At 39.7% G+C, this 21,843-nt stretch overlaps 1 protein-coding gene across 3 annotated transcripts in view; it reads right to left on the minus strand.

Annotated features, from left to right (window-relative positions):
* Positions 1 to 2,151: 2,151 nt before the first annotated feature.
* The window catches only part of RBBP6 (RB binding protein 6, ubiquitin ligase), a 44,072-nt gene continuing 24,380 nt past the window's right edge, over positions 2,152 to 21,843 (minus strand). For 2 of the 3 annotated variants that reach the window (XM_073361644.1, XM_073361643.1), the window contains 10 exons: positions 19,933 to 20,105; positions 18,392 to 18,495; positions 17,518 to 17,822; positions 15,415 to 15,514; positions 15,255 to 15,333; positions 15,115 to 15,172; positions 13,502 to 13,867; positions 13,047 to 13,148; positions 8,936 to 10,684; positions 2,152 to 6,957 (listed from right to left, as the gene is read on the minus strand). In XM_073361644.1, the coding sequence (XP_073217745.1) occupies positions 5,379 to 6,957; positions 8,936 to 10,684; positions 13,047 to 13,148; positions 13,502 to 13,867; positions 15,115 to 15,172; positions 15,255 to 15,333; positions 15,415 to 15,514; positions 17,518 to 17,822; positions 18,392 to 18,495; positions 19,933 to 20,105 (4,615 nt within the window). In that variant the 3' untranslated portion in view covers positions 2,152 to 5,378. The remainder of the gene's footprint in view (positions 6,958 to 8,935; positions 10,685 to 13,046; positions 13,149 to 13,501; positions 13,868 to 15,114; positions 15,173 to 15,254; positions 15,334 to 15,414; positions 15,515 to 17,517; positions 17,823 to 18,391; positions 18,496 to 19,932; positions 20,106 to 21,843) is intronic. The other variant, XM_073361645.1, reaches the window with a different exon arrangement.

Consider the following 21,843-nt stretch of genomic DNA (forward strand, 5'->3'; position numbering starts at 1 on the left):
GCATGTGGTTAAGTCAGACTCTAACCAGTGAGTTTGCAGCTGTAGAGGCTGAAGACTGTATGTTGACCCAGGGCCCACACAAAGAGTGCTGGATAAAGCTCACAAAGGCTACCGTACCTTACACTAGATTTCTTCCCAGTATTCAGTATACAGCGACGACACTCACAGCAAAGCTTAATGCTCCCCCTCCAGTACAGACCCTAACTTTTAAATGGTTTTTACCACATCTCATCTCTGCTACCTGACTTCTTCAAATATTGTACGTCCTAGCTTGTGTTCAACGGCAGGGAGAAGCCTAAAAAAATGCAGTGAGAAACAGTGTAGCTTTATAGACTTTCAGAGTGCAGGTAGAAATTAATGGCAATTTCTCCCCACCCCCACAACTTAATTGAAGACTATGTGGAGTGGAATCGGTTGCACTGCTGATGCCGCTTCGGGGTGTGGAACATTACAGGAGATGGAAGAAAACAAAAGATACCATAAAAAATAGAGCACAATGCCTGTAATTATAAGGCGGCCATTGTGGCAACATAAGGAAAGACCATGTAGTGCATCAAATTCCTATTTAGCTGGATGACTTCCACAGTGTAAATTTCAGGCTTTATATCGTGGGACTCAAACCTTTGCTTGAAATTCCCCCCCCCCTCCTGATACCAGTCTCCATTCTCCTTTAAGGCTGGCAGGGAGCTCAAGGTCTGAGAGGAGACACAAGCAGTTTTGGAGTTTTTGATTCTTGCCCCAGCACATTAAGGTATGTATCTAGCACCAAGCAGCCATTAATGGGGAATGAGGGGTTTAAATGCTTTCCCATATCTGAGTTTCATATACTAATTTCAGAACATTCCAGTGCTTTATAATAACTGGTAGGATCTTGCACGTATACCATCTTTACATCTCTCGACTATTTCATTTATTAAGCACCGTACAAAACAAGATGCAGACGCTCCTGGCCCCAGCTTACCAAACACTAGAGATGGGGAGCAGAGACACTACATGGAGGCATTATCTAATACAAGGGCTTTAATTTTCTTTTCATAGCATAGACTAGATCTGAAAAGAGAGATTGCCTTAAGGGCCATCTGTTATTGGCAATTAAACATCCCTGTGCCAACTACAAGTAGTGTTTACATGGAAACCAGTAGTAGTATTTAAATTTATTTACATTTTTATAAATGTACAAAGATACCTTAGAGTGGAGGCATCTGTGTCATAAGTTACAGAAGCAATCAGCTAAAGCTAGCAATCCAGGTATGTTTAACTTCTTCTAGCACAATTTAGTGCCAAGATGAGTCGGCACAATAAACCAGTCAGTGCACAACAGACTTCTTTGGGAGCTCCGCTCTAACAACATATGTTCTTACTGGATTGGCCATTCTTGCAGTTCCCAACTCTACCAGGGCCCCAGCCTTGACTGAAGTCTCTGGGTAATACCACAATATACATTTTAAAGGGTTATTTTTAAACCACCTGTGCATGAGTATGTGGGAGGTGGGGTGGGTGGGGAGGAAGGGCGTGTGTGGTGGGTGTGAGAAGCAGCCCTCAATCTTCTGCACTCAGTGGTACCATGTTCTCAGAAGAGGGATTAAAACAGGTACACATTTCACTGACAATTGGGACTTAGGAAACCAATGTAGTTAAAGGCCAGGGCATGTTTCTCTAGATCTCCAAAAAGTTTTTCAAAACCTTTATCCAGAGGCATAATAGGCAGTACATTTTGCATTGAATATTTATTTTTGCTGCAGAGGCAGGGTAGTGGTCTTCAAGCTTATAAATTCCCAGTTTCAGGATCAATACCTCACTGGGCAGATGACAATGTTTTGTGGTCTCTTTCTGTTGCATCACTGTATTTCAACTAATGTGACTGTAGTTTCTAGAGCCAATTGTTGTCACCAGCCCAATGCCAGTTCTTCCAGCAGTTGCATGAAATGTGATCCCCGGGCTGGCCTTAGCGAGGGCAGTGACAACAACATACACTGTGTACAAAGCAAGCCTAGTGGGGCTGACAGGTGTATTCAGATTGGTCTTTTTGTTGGCCCCCCCCATAGGGGTGTGTGTTGGGGGGGGGGTTGTTTTTGCGTTAAACATTCAGATTGGAAGAACTGATGGTTAATACAGGACTAGTAAGTTTATGGCAGAAATAGTGAAGTCTGATTTTAGAAAGAATTAGTTTTAATCATACTGTTCAAAGCTCTTATTTCAGTTCATTTTTGTTAACATCTAACATGCTTTTGGGAGAGTTGTTTAATAAAGAGACAAGCCTCACACCTCCATGCCTTCAGGTAATGGCTGAGCACTTACAATCTCTGGAACACCAATAAAAACAGATGTAGGTGGGTGGAGGGAGCCTTAGTTGCTAAACATTTATCAGCTTCTAAAACTGAAGTGATCACTGATTGCAAAGCCACTTTCAATATTTAACTGTGCCAAATAGATCGCAAAGGCAATAAGGTCCTCTGCAGTTCATGAGAGCCATCTCCACATCTCCAATTCCTGCACTTTTACCTTAAAATACCACATTTCATTCTGACAGGCCATTCCATGCTCAGCTCAAATCACAGCATCAAATATCTAATTCCTTCTGTATTGCAAATGCATTCTGATGGCTGATTAAAGACTGGATCAAGGAGAGAGACCCTTCATTAATAAACAAAACCCTAGACCAGATGGAACACTAGTGGATTTTCCCAAGGTTGGAAGCCAGAAACTCTCATAGGTCATTCTGTTGAAGCGATATATATCAAAGGAACTTGGCCATTTTGACAAAATTTGAAAAGCTGGTTTAGATGTTAGAAACAAGCATCTTTTGCTGTGTGCATCCAGCTCTCGACATTCTTGGTTAAGGACATCTCAGTTTCACTACACTGAAGTCACTGGAGTTGCACCAGAGATTAATTTGACCCCACAAGTCTAGAAAACATGTTTGGAGCTACTCCCTTCATAGCACACTATGGATTGCATGAAAACAGAATACATTAATACCAAATCACATTTCCTTCAGAAATTTGTTGGATATAAAAGGTTGCTCAAAAGTGACAGTGGTACCGAATGCTCTTACATTCAGGATTGAACACAACAGCTGTATTTCAGTCTTTTCCATCCCAAGAAATTTGTAAAGGAAGATAGGTGATCACAGAGATTCTGCACATATTACCTCAAAATTCACTGGAGACAAGTGCGAAAAATCTCCTGAAAAACCCTAACGTAGGTTTTACAGCTCTGACAGCAAAGGATATATAAACTGAAGTTCTAAAAACAGCAGCGTTGAGAGTTTTTTTAGCATTGGGTTATGAAGAACTACAGCATCTTGTCTTTTTTGTGAAGGCACATGGTTGTATTCAACTTCCAAAACCTGACTGCTAAACAGATGTCTTATTTTGAGCCTAGACAATAAAGAGCATGTTAACATTTTCTTCTAACTGGAGTTTTAAGAATTTAACTGAGGCCTGAAGAAGGCTGCTGTACTCATCAGGTCCAAACAGGGCCATAGTGGTGAACCCTTTTCCATTTTCAGTGGCATCACTCTAGTGAGTAAGAGATACAGGAACACAGAGAATAGAAGAGGTCAGTTTTACAGATGCATTTGAATACCAGCACATTTGCTGCGTACTTAGCTATGAAATAGCTGCACTGGATTGGAATGCAGGAACATTTAGAAAGAGGTGCATGCAACAATTCTACTTCCTTATACATTTGCATAATTGTTTTGATTCTTCAAAGCAAAAATTTGACTGCCTTATCCCTAAAATCTGCTACTCCTTTGTACAGCAGAAGATTCCTTAAGTCCACCGTAAGAAAAATGCCTTACCATAAAAATGGGAAATTTGCTGCTGGAAAATGCAGTCCAAAATTCATCCTGATTTACTATTGTTTTAGCTAGCACAAGCACCTGAATGCTCATCTTTAAGCCAATGCTTACTGCACGAAGGCCCCCCTGTAAACAGGCTGGAACGAGTTTACTTTCTCTCCTGGTTGACTCGTCAAACTGCTGCCACCACAAACAACGCCACTTTTGAAGAAAATAGTCTCCACAAACAGGAAGCCCTGAAATGCCACTTTTAATTTAAATAGTTTCAAACAAAACTCAGTTTAGATCAAATCCCAGAGCCACTGAAGTCAAGGAGTTTTGCCACCAGCTTCAACTGGTTATCAGGATTTGGCTCTTAATTCACAGTGAAAAATACTTCTCACCATGTTAACTTTCCAACTGTTGAACAACACTGCTGTCACTTTAATAAAAGAAAGTGACGCTATAGGTCTTCTTTACATTATCAAAATCATTACTTTTACACTTTTTCTGCATTTCCTCTCACCATTCAGAAATGTTTATATAAAAAACTTGCCTTTCTAATTGGCTTCTTCCTCTTGACAAACTTATTCACGAACCCCAAAATTCAATGGTAGCGATAAGTCACTTCCATGATGATATACAAGGAACTGTGTCATCACAGTATAAAACAGCCCATTATAAAGCAAAAGCTTCTATTCTGAAGACACAAATATCTTGGTGATCAGCAATGATACAAAAGGAAATACAGAATATAGGACATGTTTCCCAAAATACATTTGTAAACATTTGCCAGAGTGTGGCAATGGCTCTTTAACATAAATTGGAACAATGTTGACATGTGACAGCTTCATATATATGACATTTTTAAGAGTCAGTACCGGCTACGTAGAGTGGCTATTTATTCAGGTAATATACCTTTTTAAATATAAAAACATCTAGTTGGCATAACCTGGCACATAAAAAAAGCTTTTTTGCAACACCACCCTTATTAGCTCAGCTCAAAACTTTCCTCATGTTCTACTGTTTTTTTTTTTTAAAAAAAGGTTAGAACTGTTATGTTCAGTACATTTCGGCTGCCTAAAAGCTTTTATTTGTCATTTTTGTCTGCTGCTGTTCTTATCCATACCCTGTTTATGTTCAGCTACTATTGCAAATTCCATCACATTGAATAAAGTTTACTGAAAACTTTTTATTGTAATCAAAAAGTGACATAACAGGGCTGTAACGTATTCTGCAAATCATTCTGCTGATATTTCAGAACGGATATCAGCTTTTTCTGCCAGGCAATTAAAAAAAATTCAAATGTGAAAATTTTCACAGTACAGTAAACTCCACCCAAACTAATTAACGGTGGTTAAAAATAAGATGCCTTAGCAAAACCTTTCATGTTACATGGTCACAACTCACAATTCTGTACAAAATGTTCACTTTATAAAGCTCTGATGTAAAAATCAAATAATCAAGCAGCAGTATTTTAAGTGCAGCACAGGGTCTTTCATGTCATTATTTACAAAGCTTGAATTTGTTTACATTATAACAAAATTTAATACAGATGACTTAATAATTAAGTCAATTTTTCTTATCTGTCATTTTATACAGCGACAGATTTCACTTTTTGGTCATCTTTCTCTTTCTCCTTTTCTTTATCTTTGCTCTTCTTGGATTTTTTCTTCTTGTGTTTGTGTTTTTGGCTTTTCTCCAATTCAGATTCATTTCCAGTGTGTTTCTTATGTTTCTTGTGTTTTTTATGCTTCTTATGTTTCTTTTTGTCTTTTTTCTTTTTCTTTTTCTTGCTGTCCTGACTCTCTGCTGAGCTTGCGCTGCTGCTGTGGCTCCGAGTCTGACTTTCAGAAGGGCTCTGACTACGACTGCGGCTAACACTGGGACTACTTTGACTCTGGTTTCTACTTACGCCAGGTTGGCCAAGCGTTGCTTTAACTGCAGTCTCTTTAGTTTTATCCACTGCCTTTTCTTTCAGTTCTCTAGTATTTCTTCCTATAGAGTCTTCATCTTTTGTCGACACATTACTCTCGCTGTCACTTTCATTGTAGTCTGGTACAAATGCAGCCTCATCAGTTTCTCTAGTTAAGTCAGAAGAGAGTCGAGAGGAGTGGCTTAACGGAGGCTTAGGTTTGATGGTGCTCTTGTCACTTTGCCCAGTAGCATGTTCTCTCTCATTTTTTGCATCCGGTGATCCATGTTTGTAAGATGATTTATTGCCACTTGTGTCTCTGTCTTTATTGCTCTTTGTTTCCGTTATGTGTTTCTCTCTCTCTTTACCCGAACTTCTATCTAGAGATTTGTGTTCGTCAGATGAACGTTTGGACTCATATGCTGTTTTGTGATCATGCTGTCTTCTGTCCCTCTGAGGACTATAGCTGCTCCTTTTGGACTCTACGGTTCCCTTTTTGGACAATTCTGTACGTTCTTCTCTTGGTTTACTCTTCTGGCCTGATGCAGACTCTCTATTTCGAGAAGGGGAGTCTTTTCTCCTTGTTAACTCATTCTTTTCATCTCTACGCTTGAAACTAGAATGATCCCTGCTGCTATCATGGTCAGATTTTTTGTCCCTGTTAGGAGTAAAATCTCTAGTGGAAGAGCCACGCCCAATATCATGTTTATCTGAAGATCTGCTGTCTTTGGAAGATTGAGAAAGGTTTTTTAGGTTTCCTTGTTCAGTCCCACGTTCTGAGTGGCCTTTTTCTGGTTGAACACTGCTCTTCCTTCTCTCAGAAGTGTCCTTGTCTGACACAGAATGATCCCGCTCTTTGGTTTTCCCTTTTTCATTTGACACAGAACTTTTTGAACTTTTTGCTTCATGCTGGGAGCTTTCATAATTTGCTTCTTTTGCAGTTTTCTGTGTTTTTTCCAAAGGCTCATTTTCTTTTTCATTGTGTTTCACAGGGTTTGTGGGCTTAGCACTGACATTTTTTACAACACTAGCAGGTTTTCCTACATTTGAAGGTGTTTGTGTAGATTTAACGTCTTCCTCTTCAGACTCAAAGTCATCTTTATCCCACTTTGACTGAGGAACCTGAATCATAATAATGACATCTTCAGCAGGGGCTGTTATATCATTATTATACTCTTCCATTGTCTTAATGACCGTTCGTTTTGCGTCTGGCTTTTCTTCAGACTTTCTAACAGGGCTGCCTCCAGTAGAGCTAGTGCTATGGTGGAGGGGTGGGGGGGAAGGAGAAGTAAAATATATACATTAATAAAGACCTAAAATCCAGTTACAGCAGATTATTTTTGTTAATCAAAGTGATATACTCTATAAAGTGGTTTTTGTTTAATTTCACAATTTAAACTCTAAATCTTCAATATTCCTTCCAAACAAATTCATATTATAAAAGTGGGCAAGAGAGGATGATTCCACAGGGTAAGAATTACGAGCAATAAATTAATATAGCTTCTCCCTACTATGCATTTAATTAGTTTATGCACTAGATCATCAGATTGGGGAATCTCTCGTCTGTAATTCCTGTGTCCCCTAGTTCTACCAGTACTAGACAGATAAGATAGTCCTCTTCAACTTGCAGTTCAGCAACCAATGATACTCTAATTTTCATCTGTCCAGCTGACCCAGGCCACCTTTGTGTTAGGTTTTTTTCCAGATATCACATTTATTTTTAAAATGCATGTTACAGTAATCCAAATCTCCCATCCTGGATGAGTATTATCTTGTTTTTAGCAGTAGCCACACCTGATGGAACAAAGGACAGCAACATGTTCTTCCCAGCCCCCACAGTAAATGAGGCATAGTACACACCGCCAATTGGTCAATACTATACATGAGTAGGTGATAGATGGGAAGCAGCCGCAGCATCAGGTGGTGTATCTCTGCACCCCCAACCTGGGTCCTGCGTGGAGTGGAACTTGTCTGAATTCAAGGATTTCGCTCAAAGCATCTGCTTGTTTTACACAAGTTTGATTTTTAATAGATTAGATTGTAGTTTAAGGGCTAGTCTATAGGAACAATTCGTTCACAGCAAATTGGGGTATGAATCTAGCCCCACACTAGCCTGCTGCAGACTAAGGCCTGGTCTACATGTGGAAATCAGGTCGGCATAACTACATTGCTCAGGGGTGTGAAAATCCATACCCCTGAGCAATGCAATTAAACTGACCTAATCCGGGTGTAGAACAGTGCGAGGTGAATGGGAGAATTCTCCCGCTGACCTAGCCACTGCCTCTTGGGGAGGCGGAGCACTTATCACAAAGGGAGAACCCTTCCCCGAAGTGAAGGTAACATCTTCACTGAAGCACTGCAGCTGTGCGCCACTATAGCAGTTTGTGTTTAGACAAGCCCTAATTGTCCATGTGGACCCTGCTGATGTGCATTAACAGTTCATTAACGTGCTTTGATCTAGTTCCATTTCAAAGAGGACCAGATAAAAGTGCATTAAACTGTTAGTGTGCCTCAGCAGGGTCAGACCCCAGCTTGCTGTGAACTAAATGTTCTGGTAGTCAAGCCACGACACTACAAGAGTTTGTACAGGTTGAACCTCTCTAATCCATCCGGTACCCTCGGTACCTGACTGGGGCCAAACCAGGTAATTTGCTGAACCATGGGAAGTCAATGCAGAGTGCCAGGCGTCTCCACTGGCATTCGAAGTAGGGGTGCAGGGGGTGCTGCAGCACCCCCAGGCTTTGCACCGAGTGTGGCCCCCCACCCGAGGGCCCCGCTGCCACCCAGGGTCCCTGTCACTGGCCCCCCACCCAGGGGCTCTGATGACAGCCCCAGGTCCCAGCTGCTGGCCCCAGGTCCCCACCCCCAGCTTGAACGCTGCAAATCAGCTGTTCGTGGCACTCCAGAAGCGCTAGGAGGGAGGAGGAGGAGACAAGCATGAGGCCGCCAGCACGCAAGAGGCACTGGTGGAGGGGGGAGCCTGGCAACAGTGGATGCTCCGCACCCACTCATTTTTCCCCGTGGGTGCTCCAGCCTATGCCGGACCACAGATGTTGCCAGACCAGGGAGCGCCGGATTAGAGAAGTTCAACCTGTAGTATAACACAACCATTGCTTGGTTGTGGTTCATATGCTCATTTTATCATCAATTTAGTTGTTCCTGTCACTAGACAACTCAAAGATTTTATTTTATGGAGAGCAGAAGAGAAAACGAGCAAAGAGGAAATCAGAAGGTACCTGGTGTAATCTACAAGAGTTGAACTGGATCCATCAGCTGCTGTTACTTTTCTTCTCATTTTTCCTTTCACTTTTTCTTGTTTAACTTTGCTACTGGGTGGCTCAGGTTTCTCGGCAGGTTCTTTTGTAGGAGGTACATTTTCCCCACTTACAATCTTTTTGCCAGTTTCTCGGTTTAGTTTAATCTTTTTTGCTGGGGCAATCAGAGAAGCACCTTTGTCCTTTTCAGGGGATCTCTCTGCTTTTTCATCATCAGGCTCAGTTTTTCCCTTTGGTGATGGTTTCACTTCAGCAACTTCTGCTTTAGAGGTTTTTAATGAAGTGGTTTCATGTTCCTTTTCTACCTTTTCCTCTGCCTTTCTTTTTCTTTTTTCAGGTTTTGTATCAGTAGGTTTGCTTTTTTCCATCGGTTTTTTTGACTTCTCTTCCTTGCTTGATGGCTTTTCTGGCTTGGATTCTTTTGGATGCTCTTTCTTTGCTTTTTCATCCTTGGCTGGTCTGGTTTCTGGATGCTCTTTTGTCACTTTTGGGTTAACTTTCCGTGGTGTGCCTAGCGCCTTCTCATCCTTTTGAGATGAAGTCGATTTAGTACTGTCTGTCTTTGGTAACTCCTCCTTTGCTTTTTTCACAGGAGGCTCAGTTCGAGGAGACTTTTCACGATCAGCCTCTGCTTTTTCTTGGGGTGCTTTAGATGGTTTTACTAAACTGTCTTTCTTGGTAGTGGCAGTTCCTTCTGTTTTCCGTTTTGTCTTGTCAACTTTTACTTTAGGTTTATCTTTCTCTTTTTTCTCCTTTTCAGATACTGGTTTAAAAGCAATAGAATCTGCTTCCATAGGCTCATCTCTGACAGGTGTAGCATCATCCCTACTTGGGAGCATGAACAGCGAGTCTGTTTTAATTTCGTCCCCCCCACCAGGCTCTCTGGGCTTTCGTGAGCCTTCCAACAACTCAGCATTGGGAAAGCCTTCACTCTCTTCCCCTTTCCTTCTCTTTCTATGCTTTTTATGTTTATTTCCTTTGCCATCTCCTGATGGATTTTCAGCTTCCTTTTCCTTTGATTTTGTAGGATCTTTAATGTTGTGGCCTTCTCGGCCTGAAGTCTTTTCTGGATAATTGCTACCTATATTGCGACTTCTATGGCTTTGTCCACTAGCAAAATCCTCTCTACGACCCCGAGCATATGGGGAATTCTCTCGCCTGGATCCTGGTGGACCAAATCGGTCTGGAGAAAAGTTCTCTCTAGTCACTGGAGGTCTAGGCTGAGCTCCAGCAGCATAGCCCTTGTAAAACTTTTCATACCACTCTCGATAGTTCCTTTCCCATTCTCTGTATCTTTCCTTTTCAAATGGATCCCTAAAATCCACAGATCTGCCATAGTATGCTTTCATGTCATATGGTGGAACTTCTCTATACCGGTTAAAATATTCTCTCTCCCCCTCTCCTTGAGGTACAGTCCGCTTAGTGGGGGATTGGCCTCTAAAAACTGGAGATCTTGATCGTGAATGGTATCTTCTATATGGGGGTGACCTTGATCTTGAACGATGATATCCATGGGACCTTGACCTAGAACGATAGTTACGACTCTTCCCCCTGCCTCTTCTAGGGTATGGAGGTGATCGTGAGTATGAACGAGAGTGTGAGCGACTAAAGGATCGAGAGTAGGAACGGGAGCGGGATGAACCTGATCTTGACTTAGAGTAGGTATATGAGCTTCTAGAGTAAGATGAAGCACTATATGGTGACTTGGACCTTAAAAACAAAAAACCAAAACAAAAACACTTTTAATGTAAAATAATCCCTTCGCTCTGCTTTAAAAAATACCAAACCCATCCTCCCAAAAAAATGTTTTTCCATATTTTGTTACCAAAACCACAGTAGGCGAGTTAACACAGTCATAATGACACTGCAAACTTCTTACGAGTAATCTGTTGTGTAGAAGTGTCTCTGCATAACATGCAAAAGTTGCTCTTATGTTTCGGCTAGCGTAACAATTGGTGCAGGAAGACTACAAGCCCAGCGTCTAGCCCCATCACTCATTTCCATCATATTAACTACCAAGTTTGTTAATTGATTTAAGGTGGTGTATAGTGGCCTCTACTGGTATGTGTAAGCACAGACAAATATTTTGCTACTCGGCAAATCAGTCTGTACAGATCATTTATGTTGCAACAGGATGCTAAAAGGGCAAGTCTTAATGGCTGAAGTGCAGAACCAAGCATTAGAAGACCATGAATTACTTGAAGGCAAAGCTAAATCTTAACAAAATGCCAGCTCAGTCACAATTTAACTTTACTGCTGATTTGGTAATTTGCACAGTGTGCATAATATTCTATACTGCAACATGACACACAATATTATTTAACTAATGCTTTCAGTTAGGACTCCTCACTGGAGGTAAGTGCAATACATTGATAAAGCCTAAGAACAGTGACCTTGTTTCAAGTAAAAATCACATTTAAAAGCTTTTAGCTTTCAACTTGTAACTTTTGGTAATATTATAAACTATTCAGTATTACTACCAATACCGACAGGTTTCAGAGTAGCAGCCATGTTAGTCTGTATCCGCAAAAAGAAAAGGAGGACTTGTGGCACCTTAGAGCCTAACAAATTATTCCGACGAAGTGAGCTGTAGCTCACAAAAGCTTATGCTCAAATAAATTTGTTAGTCTCTAAGGTGCCACAAGTCCTCCTTTTCTTACTACCAATACTGTGATTTGTATAGTATTACTGAAGAACTATTCTGACCAACGTTGCTGAACAGATCTGTACTATTAGGGTGGGAAGCTTTTGAGGACTTTCAGGACCCTGAAGATATTTTCCTTGTAGAAACTTTTAAAAAAGATGCCTAATTTAACATGCCACTACACTTTTATCAGTTCCCTGTGAAGTAGCCCTTCAACCATAATTTAACAAAAATGTTTTCAAAAAATTAAATACAACAGCAAATTAACTTTTTCTCATTTCTGAAAAAAGCTTAATGAAGTAAAGTGAACTTAATGCTAGTGAAAGGCACCAGATACGCAGTCCTGGAAGTTAAACGCTTCCGAAATATCCATAGATTAGATGACACACAGGCAGAAGTAGTGGAGTCTTTTCACACATTGCATAGAAACACCTACAGAGTCACGTAGAGAATTCAGTAAGCACATCTACTCAGTTTTAGGCCTGTGATGAGATGGTCTACAAGGGTGTCACCGTAGGCATAGGGATCTCCCTCACGCAAACCAGACTAAGTCATAATTCCAGATGGGTCAAACTGCTGCAAGATTATAACAATTTCCAGTCAATTACGATCAGGACCAAATTTTGCCAATGATCTAACCAATGAACTTGTATCATATTGCTAATCCCTCTGAAGAAAGAGGGACGGAGTAGAACTCTTTTTAATTCTGCTAGATTAGTTGGCTCTGCATTACAGACTGTGACAGAGTTGGGCAAGATGGCTACAGGATAGTAATAGAAGGCAGATATATTAGCCCCAGGCTAAGTAGGTCCCTTTTCCCTGGATAAGGTAACAGGGAAGGTTCCAGAACAATCAGGAACCTACCAGAGACAATTAAGACTAACAGGCTGATTAGAACACCTGCAGCCAATCAAGAAGCTGCTAGAATCAATTAAGGCAGGCTAATCAGGGCACCTGGGTTTTAGAAAGGAGCTCACTTCAGCTTGTGGTGTGTGTGTGAGGAGCTGGGAGCAAGAGGCATGAGGAGCTGACAGTGAGAACGCGGACTGTTAGAGGACTGAGGTGTACAAGCATTATCAGACGCCACGAGGAAGGTCCTATGGTGAGGATAAAGAAGGTGTTGGGAGGAGGCCATGGGGAAATAGCCCAGGTAGTTGTAGCTGTTGCACAGCTGTTCCAGGAGGCACTCTAGACAGCTGCATTCCACAGGGCCCTGGGCTGGAACCCAGAGTAGAGGGCGGGCCCGGGTTCCCCCCAAATCCTCCCAACTCCTGTTCAGACACAGGAGAAGTCGACCTGGACTGTGGGTTCAAAAAACGGCCAAGCTGAGGGCTGCCTTGAAGCTCCAAGGCGAGCAAATCCGCCAATAAGCGCAAGACCCACCAAGGTAGAGGAGGAACTTTGTCACAAGACATGTAAAACAATTACCTGGAAAATGAGCGTCTACGTTCCTTTTGAATCTTCTTGTATTCCATCAATTCCTTAGCAAAATCATTTGTAAACTCATCAAGTTTGGACTTTTTCTTTTCTCTGTTAAAATAAAATTATGATAGTTTGAACATATAAACACACAATAAAAGACATCAAGAAACAAACATTAATATTAAAATATTTACACTGCACACAAATAAAAAATGAACATCCTATATTTTTGAAAAAACACTAATATTTCCTATATGAATTTCATGGCAAACTTTAGAATTACAGTTGTCTTGTTTTAGTTTTGTAGGTTTACCACCTTGTAATGCAAAGCACATTGGAAAATTTGCTTTATATGTCACTTTTGCTTATGACAGATGCACTTTAGTGTAATTGCTGTCCAATATGCTATTGAAATAGAATAATGAAAAATAATGCAACTTCATTCAGAGCCAAATACTTACTCCTCTTTAAGTCTCCGCTGCTCTCTGTAAAATTCCTCCCTAGATAAAGGAGGTGCTTGTGTCGTTGGGATGGTATTTGAATGAGCCGTTGGTACTGCTGTTGGTACCCAAGGTGTTGATATGTTTGCAGGAGCTGGGGGGTATCCCGGTGGGGGGACATTGTACCCAGCAGGTGGAGGCTGACCAGGTGGAAACTGAGGAGGAAACTGTGGTGGAGGTACCCCCGGTGGAAGAGGAAGTGCATGGGGAGGTGGAGGAAACAGGGGAGGAGGAGGCACAGTCACAAAGACAGGTGTTGATGCTGGTAATGTTGGGGCCTGAGTCCTTTGTGTACGTTCACTATGCGGGCGTCCTCGATTTGAACTTCTAAAGAAACCCAAAAACACGTGTCACTGTTTGTTACACTCTGCCCTTATTTTAAAAGAGGAAAGTGAAGGAAGCTGGTGTCCATCTGAGGGCATTTCCTGTCCTTGTCCTCAATTTAAGTCTCAAACTCCACCCTGCTTATATGTCTGCTCATTTCATCCTATACTCCTCTTGCTCCTGACTCTCCCCCTCCATATCCTCACTCCCAACTGCTCCCTCAATCTTCTTTCCTCACTCTTTGTTTTGCAATTTTGGACAGATGCTCCCTATGCTTACAACAGTCTCCCATTTTGCATGTACCAAATGCCCACCGCTCCTCTGCCAATCTTTGACACATTTAATACTTTGCACTTTGAGCACTTCTCATCTTCAACGCACTGTACAAATGTTAACTAATCTTCTCTTGAACTTCTTTAAACTTCTTTCTTAGCGTCTTCCTATGTTGTTGATCTCACGATGATGCATCTGCACTTTCTTGTGCCTGAACTGCTGTCCTGTCTACTGATTTTGAGAGTTTAATATATTTGTGGTATGGACCTTTTTCCTTTTCTTTTTTTTTTTTTTTGAAGTGTTTTGTAAAGTGCTATGTATGCTTACAGCACAACAGTAATCAAATAAATGATTATACATCCCAGAAAGAAGGATCAGCTGGATGATGATATATAGGATTGAAAGGAATCAGCTTCACCATTTGAAAGCACTAAGTCAGAGAACGCAAAATTGCTGTCAGGTAAATGTTATGGGGGTTTTTTTATTTGCATAAATTTAATCATCTTAAACAATATTAACCAAATTCTTTAATGAACAGAACTTATAGCTGTGAAAGTGATTTCCAGCAGCTCCCAGTGGCGAAGCCAAGTCCTTCAGCCCTGTTCTGCAAACTGTCACAAGGGAACTTTTCTACCTGATTGTTTAAAATTATATTTGAGATTTTAAAATCTTTTTAATAGTTTATTCTTTGAAAGTGGGTTTATTTTTTGCAATATTTTCCAGATTACACTGAAATTTTTCTTTAGGTAATCCTAAGGGAATCTAGTGTTCCAATTTGTTAAAACAAATTCAGACTAAAGCATATAGAAATGGTGATTACCATTTGGCTTAGATTCACCACACCTGTCTACATATACTTAGATAACAGGTGGTTTACAATGAAATACGTTCAATAACCAAGTCACAGTTAAATTTAACAAATTAGCAAACTGATTAAAAGCACTAGAAAGTGAAATATTTTTTGCAAATATACTTACGGTTCCCAGCCTGGCCTATTGCCTGCAGAGCGAACCGTATTGGTTCTTATTGGCTGACCTATTGGGGGGGGAAAAAATTCTATTCAGTTTATCTGAAGAAATATTTCTATAAGAACAGGGCTAAAGTTGTGGTTACTCACCAGTAGTGGGTATTGACTGTCCTTGTGAAGTCAGCTGGCCTTGTAATGCTGGCTGTCTTAGTACAGGAACCTGATAGCCCTTAGGGATCAAGAGGGAAAAATCAGAAGAGCAGCTCTCTCAAAACATAAAACTCATTACATATGCTCAAGTAAAATTTACCTTCTCTTCCATCACAGTGCTAATCGATAGAGAGGAAGAAGTTTTAGAATGTTCGGAGGCCGGCACAATAGCAGCAGGAGGTATAACACTATCAGCATCGCTGGAAAAAAACCAAAGGACTTAAGATTTGTGACATATTCAAATATGGAGTTTTAAGTTATTGAAAGAAAAAGGACTGAGGTATATAAGAAAAAGCTGCACAATTTTTAATTATTGCAAATAAGAAAATGTTGCATAAAAACAGATTTAGGACTGTAAAAAAGGTAAAGTACAACTTTACTGAATGAGAGGGTCAGAAGGGAACACAGGTTTCCAGAGTAGCCTCTATATTTTCACATGCAAGTTTTAGAATGTGTACATTTAAACTTTTACATACAGATCTCGGTTCCAGGGTATGTAAAATTTAGTACATATATACTTTCAAATAGAAATTTAGTGGCTGGGATGAGATAATTTTGAAATATGGCCCTCAGGTGTTTAATGATATAGGTATGCTATACTGTATTTGTATTGTATTCTTGTATTTTGCTATGAAAAGCAGCTGTGTGTAAGCTCAAAAGCTCGTCTCTCTCACCAATAGAAGATGGCCAAGTAAAAGTTATTACCTCACCCACCTTCTCTAATAGGTAGGCTGACACTTTGTTTGACAGAGGTACTGTCTTGTAGGTTCAAACCACAGAGCTGGAGATGTGAGCCTTCAACTACAGTTTATTTTTTTTAAAATTAAAATAATTTAATAGGAAGTTGTTCTGGACCTTAAATTTACATTGTGAAGAGTTACATTTACATAGCTGCTAAGTAATGCTCTCTGATTCACTATGCCTCAAACCTACATATGTTACTGTTGCTTTGATTTATGTATTTCATTGCAGCTAGGTCAGACCCTGTATGATGTAGATGATAGAACTTGAACAGAAGGAGCGATATGAATGTAAATGATAAGTTTTACCTGTAGATGCATTTTTGTAGTTTAAGAAAATGCACCATGTCTCCTCAATAGTAAGAAAAGCAAACCTAAGGGTATGTCTACAGTGGAAACTAGAAGCGCTCCCGCAGCGGTGCTTTGAAGTGCGAGTGTGGTTGCACACAAGCGCTGGGAGAGAGCTCTCCCAGCACTCCTGGTAATCCACCGCCATGAGGGGATTAGCTCCCAGCGCTCGGAGCCTGTCTACACTAGTGCTTTAAAGCGCTCAGACTTGCTGCGCTCAGGGGGGTGATTTTTTACACTAACAAGTTAGAGTGCTATAAAATGTCAGTGTAGACATACTCTAACAGGAATCAAGAATGCTTTCCAATTGGAAGAGACTGATTTATCAAGTAACAAAATGGTAACTTTAGCTGCTGCTGTTCTCTGCTAAATTTAAAGAGTCTTCCCCCAGAAAAGACACTGGGAGAAGAATTCCTATAAGAAAGTAATCCTACACTGGGAGAGATTTAGTAGTGACCAAACAGTCACCAAGACAAGTGCTTCTGGGGAATTGGCTGCTCTTGAGTGATGCATGTCACCAACGTATCACAAAACTGCATCTTTATTTAAAAGAATGGTGAGCATCTCCATAGGAGCAGACTAATGTAACTAATTCTTCTACAAAGAAACAGATACACATGAATTAAATAAGACTTGGTGTGCCGTACCTCAAATAGATAAGAAAAGTCTACGGAAACAAATGCTTGAGTACCATTCTCCCAGTACCTCATGGAGTCCCTACTAAAAGCATAAGGTCTCACAAGGTCATGAAGTGTTCATATGTTGGATATATATAATGTGTCAAAGAACACATAATTGATTTCAAGGAGGAGTGGCAGAGGAAACTAAGTTTGTGAATTCCACCCTATCAGAATACAAGGTGAATGAAACTTGGCATCTGGATTACTCTCAAGACCTGTTAAATTACAGCAGGGAAAGTGAAAGACAATATGATAAATGAAATCCTCCAAGGCTGTACTTGGAGCTGGAAAGGAGAGGTTTGTCTGTCAACCATCACTAAAGCACATATAAACAGCTACCAGACAAGATAAAGCATTAGAAGTCAATGAAAGTGGAAAACCAGCATTAACATTTTTATTTCTTTTTCAGTTGCGTTAAACTACAAGTTTACTTACTGAAAAGGTCCTTCTGGTTTTTCAGAGTGAAGAGATACGGACATTGTTGCAGAGATATCAGCCGCAGGTGCGGTGGCAGAAGACTGATTTACTGGCAAAGTAGTTGTCACAGATGATTGACTAGGAGTCAGTGACGATGTTAGAGAAGGTGCAGAAGTGACTGGAATCATTAGAGGATCCTGTTGTCTGGAAACTGGAGGCCTTACTGCAGGTTGCAGGTTCCGCTGAACTGTCTGTCTTGGTGGTTGTATCTGCTTACGGAGCCTTTTTGTGTAGCCAGTTTCATTTTTGAAGTTGTTTACAGCCTAGAGGTAGAAAAATCATTGTTACATAAAAGTTACTAGTATGTATATTATGATCCCTATAAAAGACTTCCTTCACTAAGTGTTACGGTTGAACTATTCTCTCTAGTTTTCAGAGCTAACAACTGCACGGAGGTAAAAAAGGAAGTTCACTCTCTGCAGAGCTATTGTACGAGGCTGTCCTCAGATGGGAATAGCACTGCATCCGTTTGCACTTTCTTCATATTTTCAAGCTTCTCTTTGCAACAGTGAAAACTGGAAGTATGATTTCTTTTTGTGTAAACCAACATCAGAGCATCCTTTTGACAACATATATATTCAACAATGAAAACATGTCAATGTTTTTTGCTGAAATCTAGAAGTGAGCCAATTTTCTAATATCATAAATCAGGAAATTGCTCTGTATTTTTAAAGTGATCATTTCAAAATAAGCCATTAACAGATTTGAAAATGCATATCTCAACCTGTCTTAATTATAGTGATGGCTCCATGAAGTAGAATTTTCCTGCCTCTTAGCTACTTACAAATAAGATGAGCTTTTCGTACATACATTATATGTAAAGTGAAGTTACCTGGCGTAAGAATTTGTTGGCAATTAAAGCATCAGGGGAAACATCTGTTTGATGACAAGTTGGGCAGGTATGTTCCTCTGATTCCAGTAGTGATGTTCTGATACCTGTGAACAAACAGAAGCACCTGAGCTAACAAATATTTGGGTCATACTTTACTCTCATATCCCTAAAAGAAAAGGAGTACTTGTGGCACCTTAGAGACTAATGAATTTATTTGAGCATAAGCTTTCGTGAGCTACAGCTCACTTCATTGGATGCAGTGAGCTGTAGCTCACAGCTTATGCTCAAATAAATCTGTTAGTCTCTAAGGTGCCACAAGTACTCCTTTTCTTTTTGTGAATACAGACTAACACGGCTGCTACTCTGAAACCTCTCATATCCCTGTACACAACGAACAATGGGGTCTAGGGGAAACATGGACAGGGCGGAAAACATTTAAACAGGGACTTATTGAGAAGTTCTAGTATGTAGTATTATACTTTAAAACAAATTCTGTGACCACACACTCATAATTAACAGGTTTCAGAGTAGCAGCTGTGTTAGTCTGTATTCACAAAAAGAAAAGGAGTACTTGTGGCACCTTAGAGAGACTAACAAATTTATCTGAGCATAAGCTTTCACTTGCATCCGATGGAGAGCTGTAGCTCACGAAAGCTTATGCTCAAATAAACTGGTTAGTCTCTAAGGTGCCACTAGTACTCCTTTTCTTTTTTCATAATTAACAGTTACTTTTACTAACAGATAAAGAAATGACAGGTTGATTACAAAAAATATTTTTTGTAAAAATAAGGATTTACAGAGTATAAAAAAACCATTTCCATGGCTTTTTGAAAACTCCACCTTAAATAAAAAAGCACCACCTTGTTTGTACTTAAACATTGTTTAGTGTTTGCAAATCACAAAGTACAAGATAAAGTTAGTGCATGACAATCAGTCAGTGAAACTGATTTAACTAGTTTATTTTCATTGTCTAGTGGAGTGGGATACAATAAGTAATCAATCTCTAGATTAATGGGTACATTTTATTTCTAAGAAAGCATTAGTAAATTAGGTTAAGATTATATTTTTAACTAACTGTCCTTTTAAAAGAGGAGTTTGAACAACAGTCTATCTTTCCTCTTGTTTGAGCCTCCAGTTAATTGCCGGTGTTGTATTTGGGATACTAACAATTTATATGGCAAATTGATGACAACTATTACCAAATCAAACAACAGAAACAAAGGAGAAGAAGAGCTTGAGAAAGCATTTATTCAAACTAGATGTCTTCAACATCAGGGACTATAAAAAATAATAATACAAGCATTCACTTCTTATGTTTTTCCATCCCTATGTAAAAAATTCCTCTAATCTGAGTTCCAGCTAAAATCATCTCTAGCATTCTTCCTTTACCCAAAGATTAAACGCAAGAATGTTCTGGTGAATAGATACCCCCGTTTCAGAATAAAGAGTAGCATAGCATTTTTTGTTAATTCAGATTCCTGTTCATTTTAGACGATCATTTGGCATCTGAGTTAACTATAATGTCAGACTATGGCACTTACATTCATCACAATAACTGTTTCCACAGCAGGGAATGACAACTGCATCATTCATTATATCTTTGCAGATTAGACATAACAATTCATCCGGAATAGGATCGTCCTCTTCTGAGGAGGAGGATGGTTCCTCCGGGAGGAAAGGGGGCTTTTCCTTCTTCCCTATAGCATAAGCCTCCCTGAAAGAAATAATTTAATTTAAGACTATCTGTTTAAAGAAGGGGCATAAAAATTTCAGATTTTATAACAGAATAAATAAATCAAGAAAACACTTCCTAAACAGAATTCAACCATATACTTAGTATTATACATTACGCAAGAGAGATTTAATCTCTAAACAGGTAAGTGATTATTTATTGCATAATTAGCACAGATCAAACATGATACTGTTTCTACATAAGGAGGTACGCAATGGAAAAATGAATTGAGATTTAGAAAAGGTTGAGTTTTAGCTGTATAACAGGTATCTTTTTAAAATTACCATATGAACTAGATATAAAGGTTATGTAGATCCCTCTCCCTCAACCCACCACACCAATATTTTCTTGGTTTCTAACAACCATAAAATATTCCACAAAAACATTTGATATATATTGGTATTTAAAGGGATTTTATCAGGTCAAGTAGTTATTTCTATTTTTGGACAAATTTTGATGTACACTACATACAATGCAACCACATTCCTACCATCTGCCATCACCACCAAAACGTCCATATAAACCCAAGTATTTGCATTGATGTACTTTTGTAATCCTTATCCTTCCCTCCTTCTTATTGAGGATTCTGCACTATTTAAAAAAAAGTGTGTTTGTTGGATTAGGTAGGACCTTACAGAGGATAACTATTTTCTACTGCGTTAAAACAAACAGGGTGAACTCAGATTTCCTGAACTTCCAGTGCCTTTACTAAGTGAGAGCAGCATTTCCACTAGACCTGAGTTTGCAGTGTGTTTTGCATGAAGGAGTTTTGGATTTCAACATATGAACAGCTTCAGCATCAGCAAGGTTTTCCACAGGCACATAGGTATTTATTAATTCTTGCTATTACTATTTTTTTGGTACATCTTAATCAGTTTACATAAAAACACTAAAGACCATCTGATCTTAAGACCTTTGGTGTCTTGGCTGAAACTGGCAGTTTCATCTAGAGCTGCTCAGTGTTTTGCAAGAAACCTTTGAAGCAGATGCAGCGTAAGCTGAAAATCAGCTTTTTTAAAAAAGTGCTTAACTACAGCTGCAAATATTATTTAAAACAACATCATCAGCACTCCTATAGCAGTGAAACTGAGGTAGAAAGTTTAGGTGACTAGTGCAATTCACACCAAGTCAAGGGCACAGAATCTCAACTCCCTGAGCTAGCCAGTAAAGAACGCTGCCATCTCAGTGTTGGCCATTTTTATAAAGTGTTCACTTTTAAGAAGCTTTTCATTCAAAGACCAACTATTCATTTTCAATACCTTGCTATTACACTTAAATGAAGGATTTATTTGTAAGCCAAAGCTTTCTAGCCAGCAATGGAAATGGACAAGATCAGATGCTGTTGCTGTGCATACCCCAAAATGTTTCAGGCTTTTGCTATGTTTACATAGCCCAATATTCACTGTCTCAGTGCTAATTTCTATGAAATAATATGCATGCTTTATGACACATTAAAATATTAGCCCAGCATATTTCAGTCAAGGTTTTCAAATCACTTTACTGCCAAAGTGAATTATTTGCAACAGCAAACTGAACACAGTCGGAGGGGCAGAGAGGGTGCCTAGATATGGTGACACACACACCTGTGTATTGTGTGCATATATCTGCATAGCAAGTTATGAGCATATGTACGAATGGAACAAGAAAAAGGTTAAAAATACATTTATATCAGCTTCAGGGGGTACCAATATTTTCCCAGTTAGAGCCACAACGACAAGTT

Source organism: Lepidochelys kempii, chromosome 10 (assembly GCF_965140265.1).
Source record: "Lepidochelys kempii isolate rLepKem1 chromosome 10, rLepKem1.hap2, whole genome shotgun sequence".
In the NCBI taxonomy this organism is placed as follows: Eukaryota; Metazoa; Chordata; order Testudines; family Cheloniidae; genus Lepidochelys; species Lepidochelys kempii.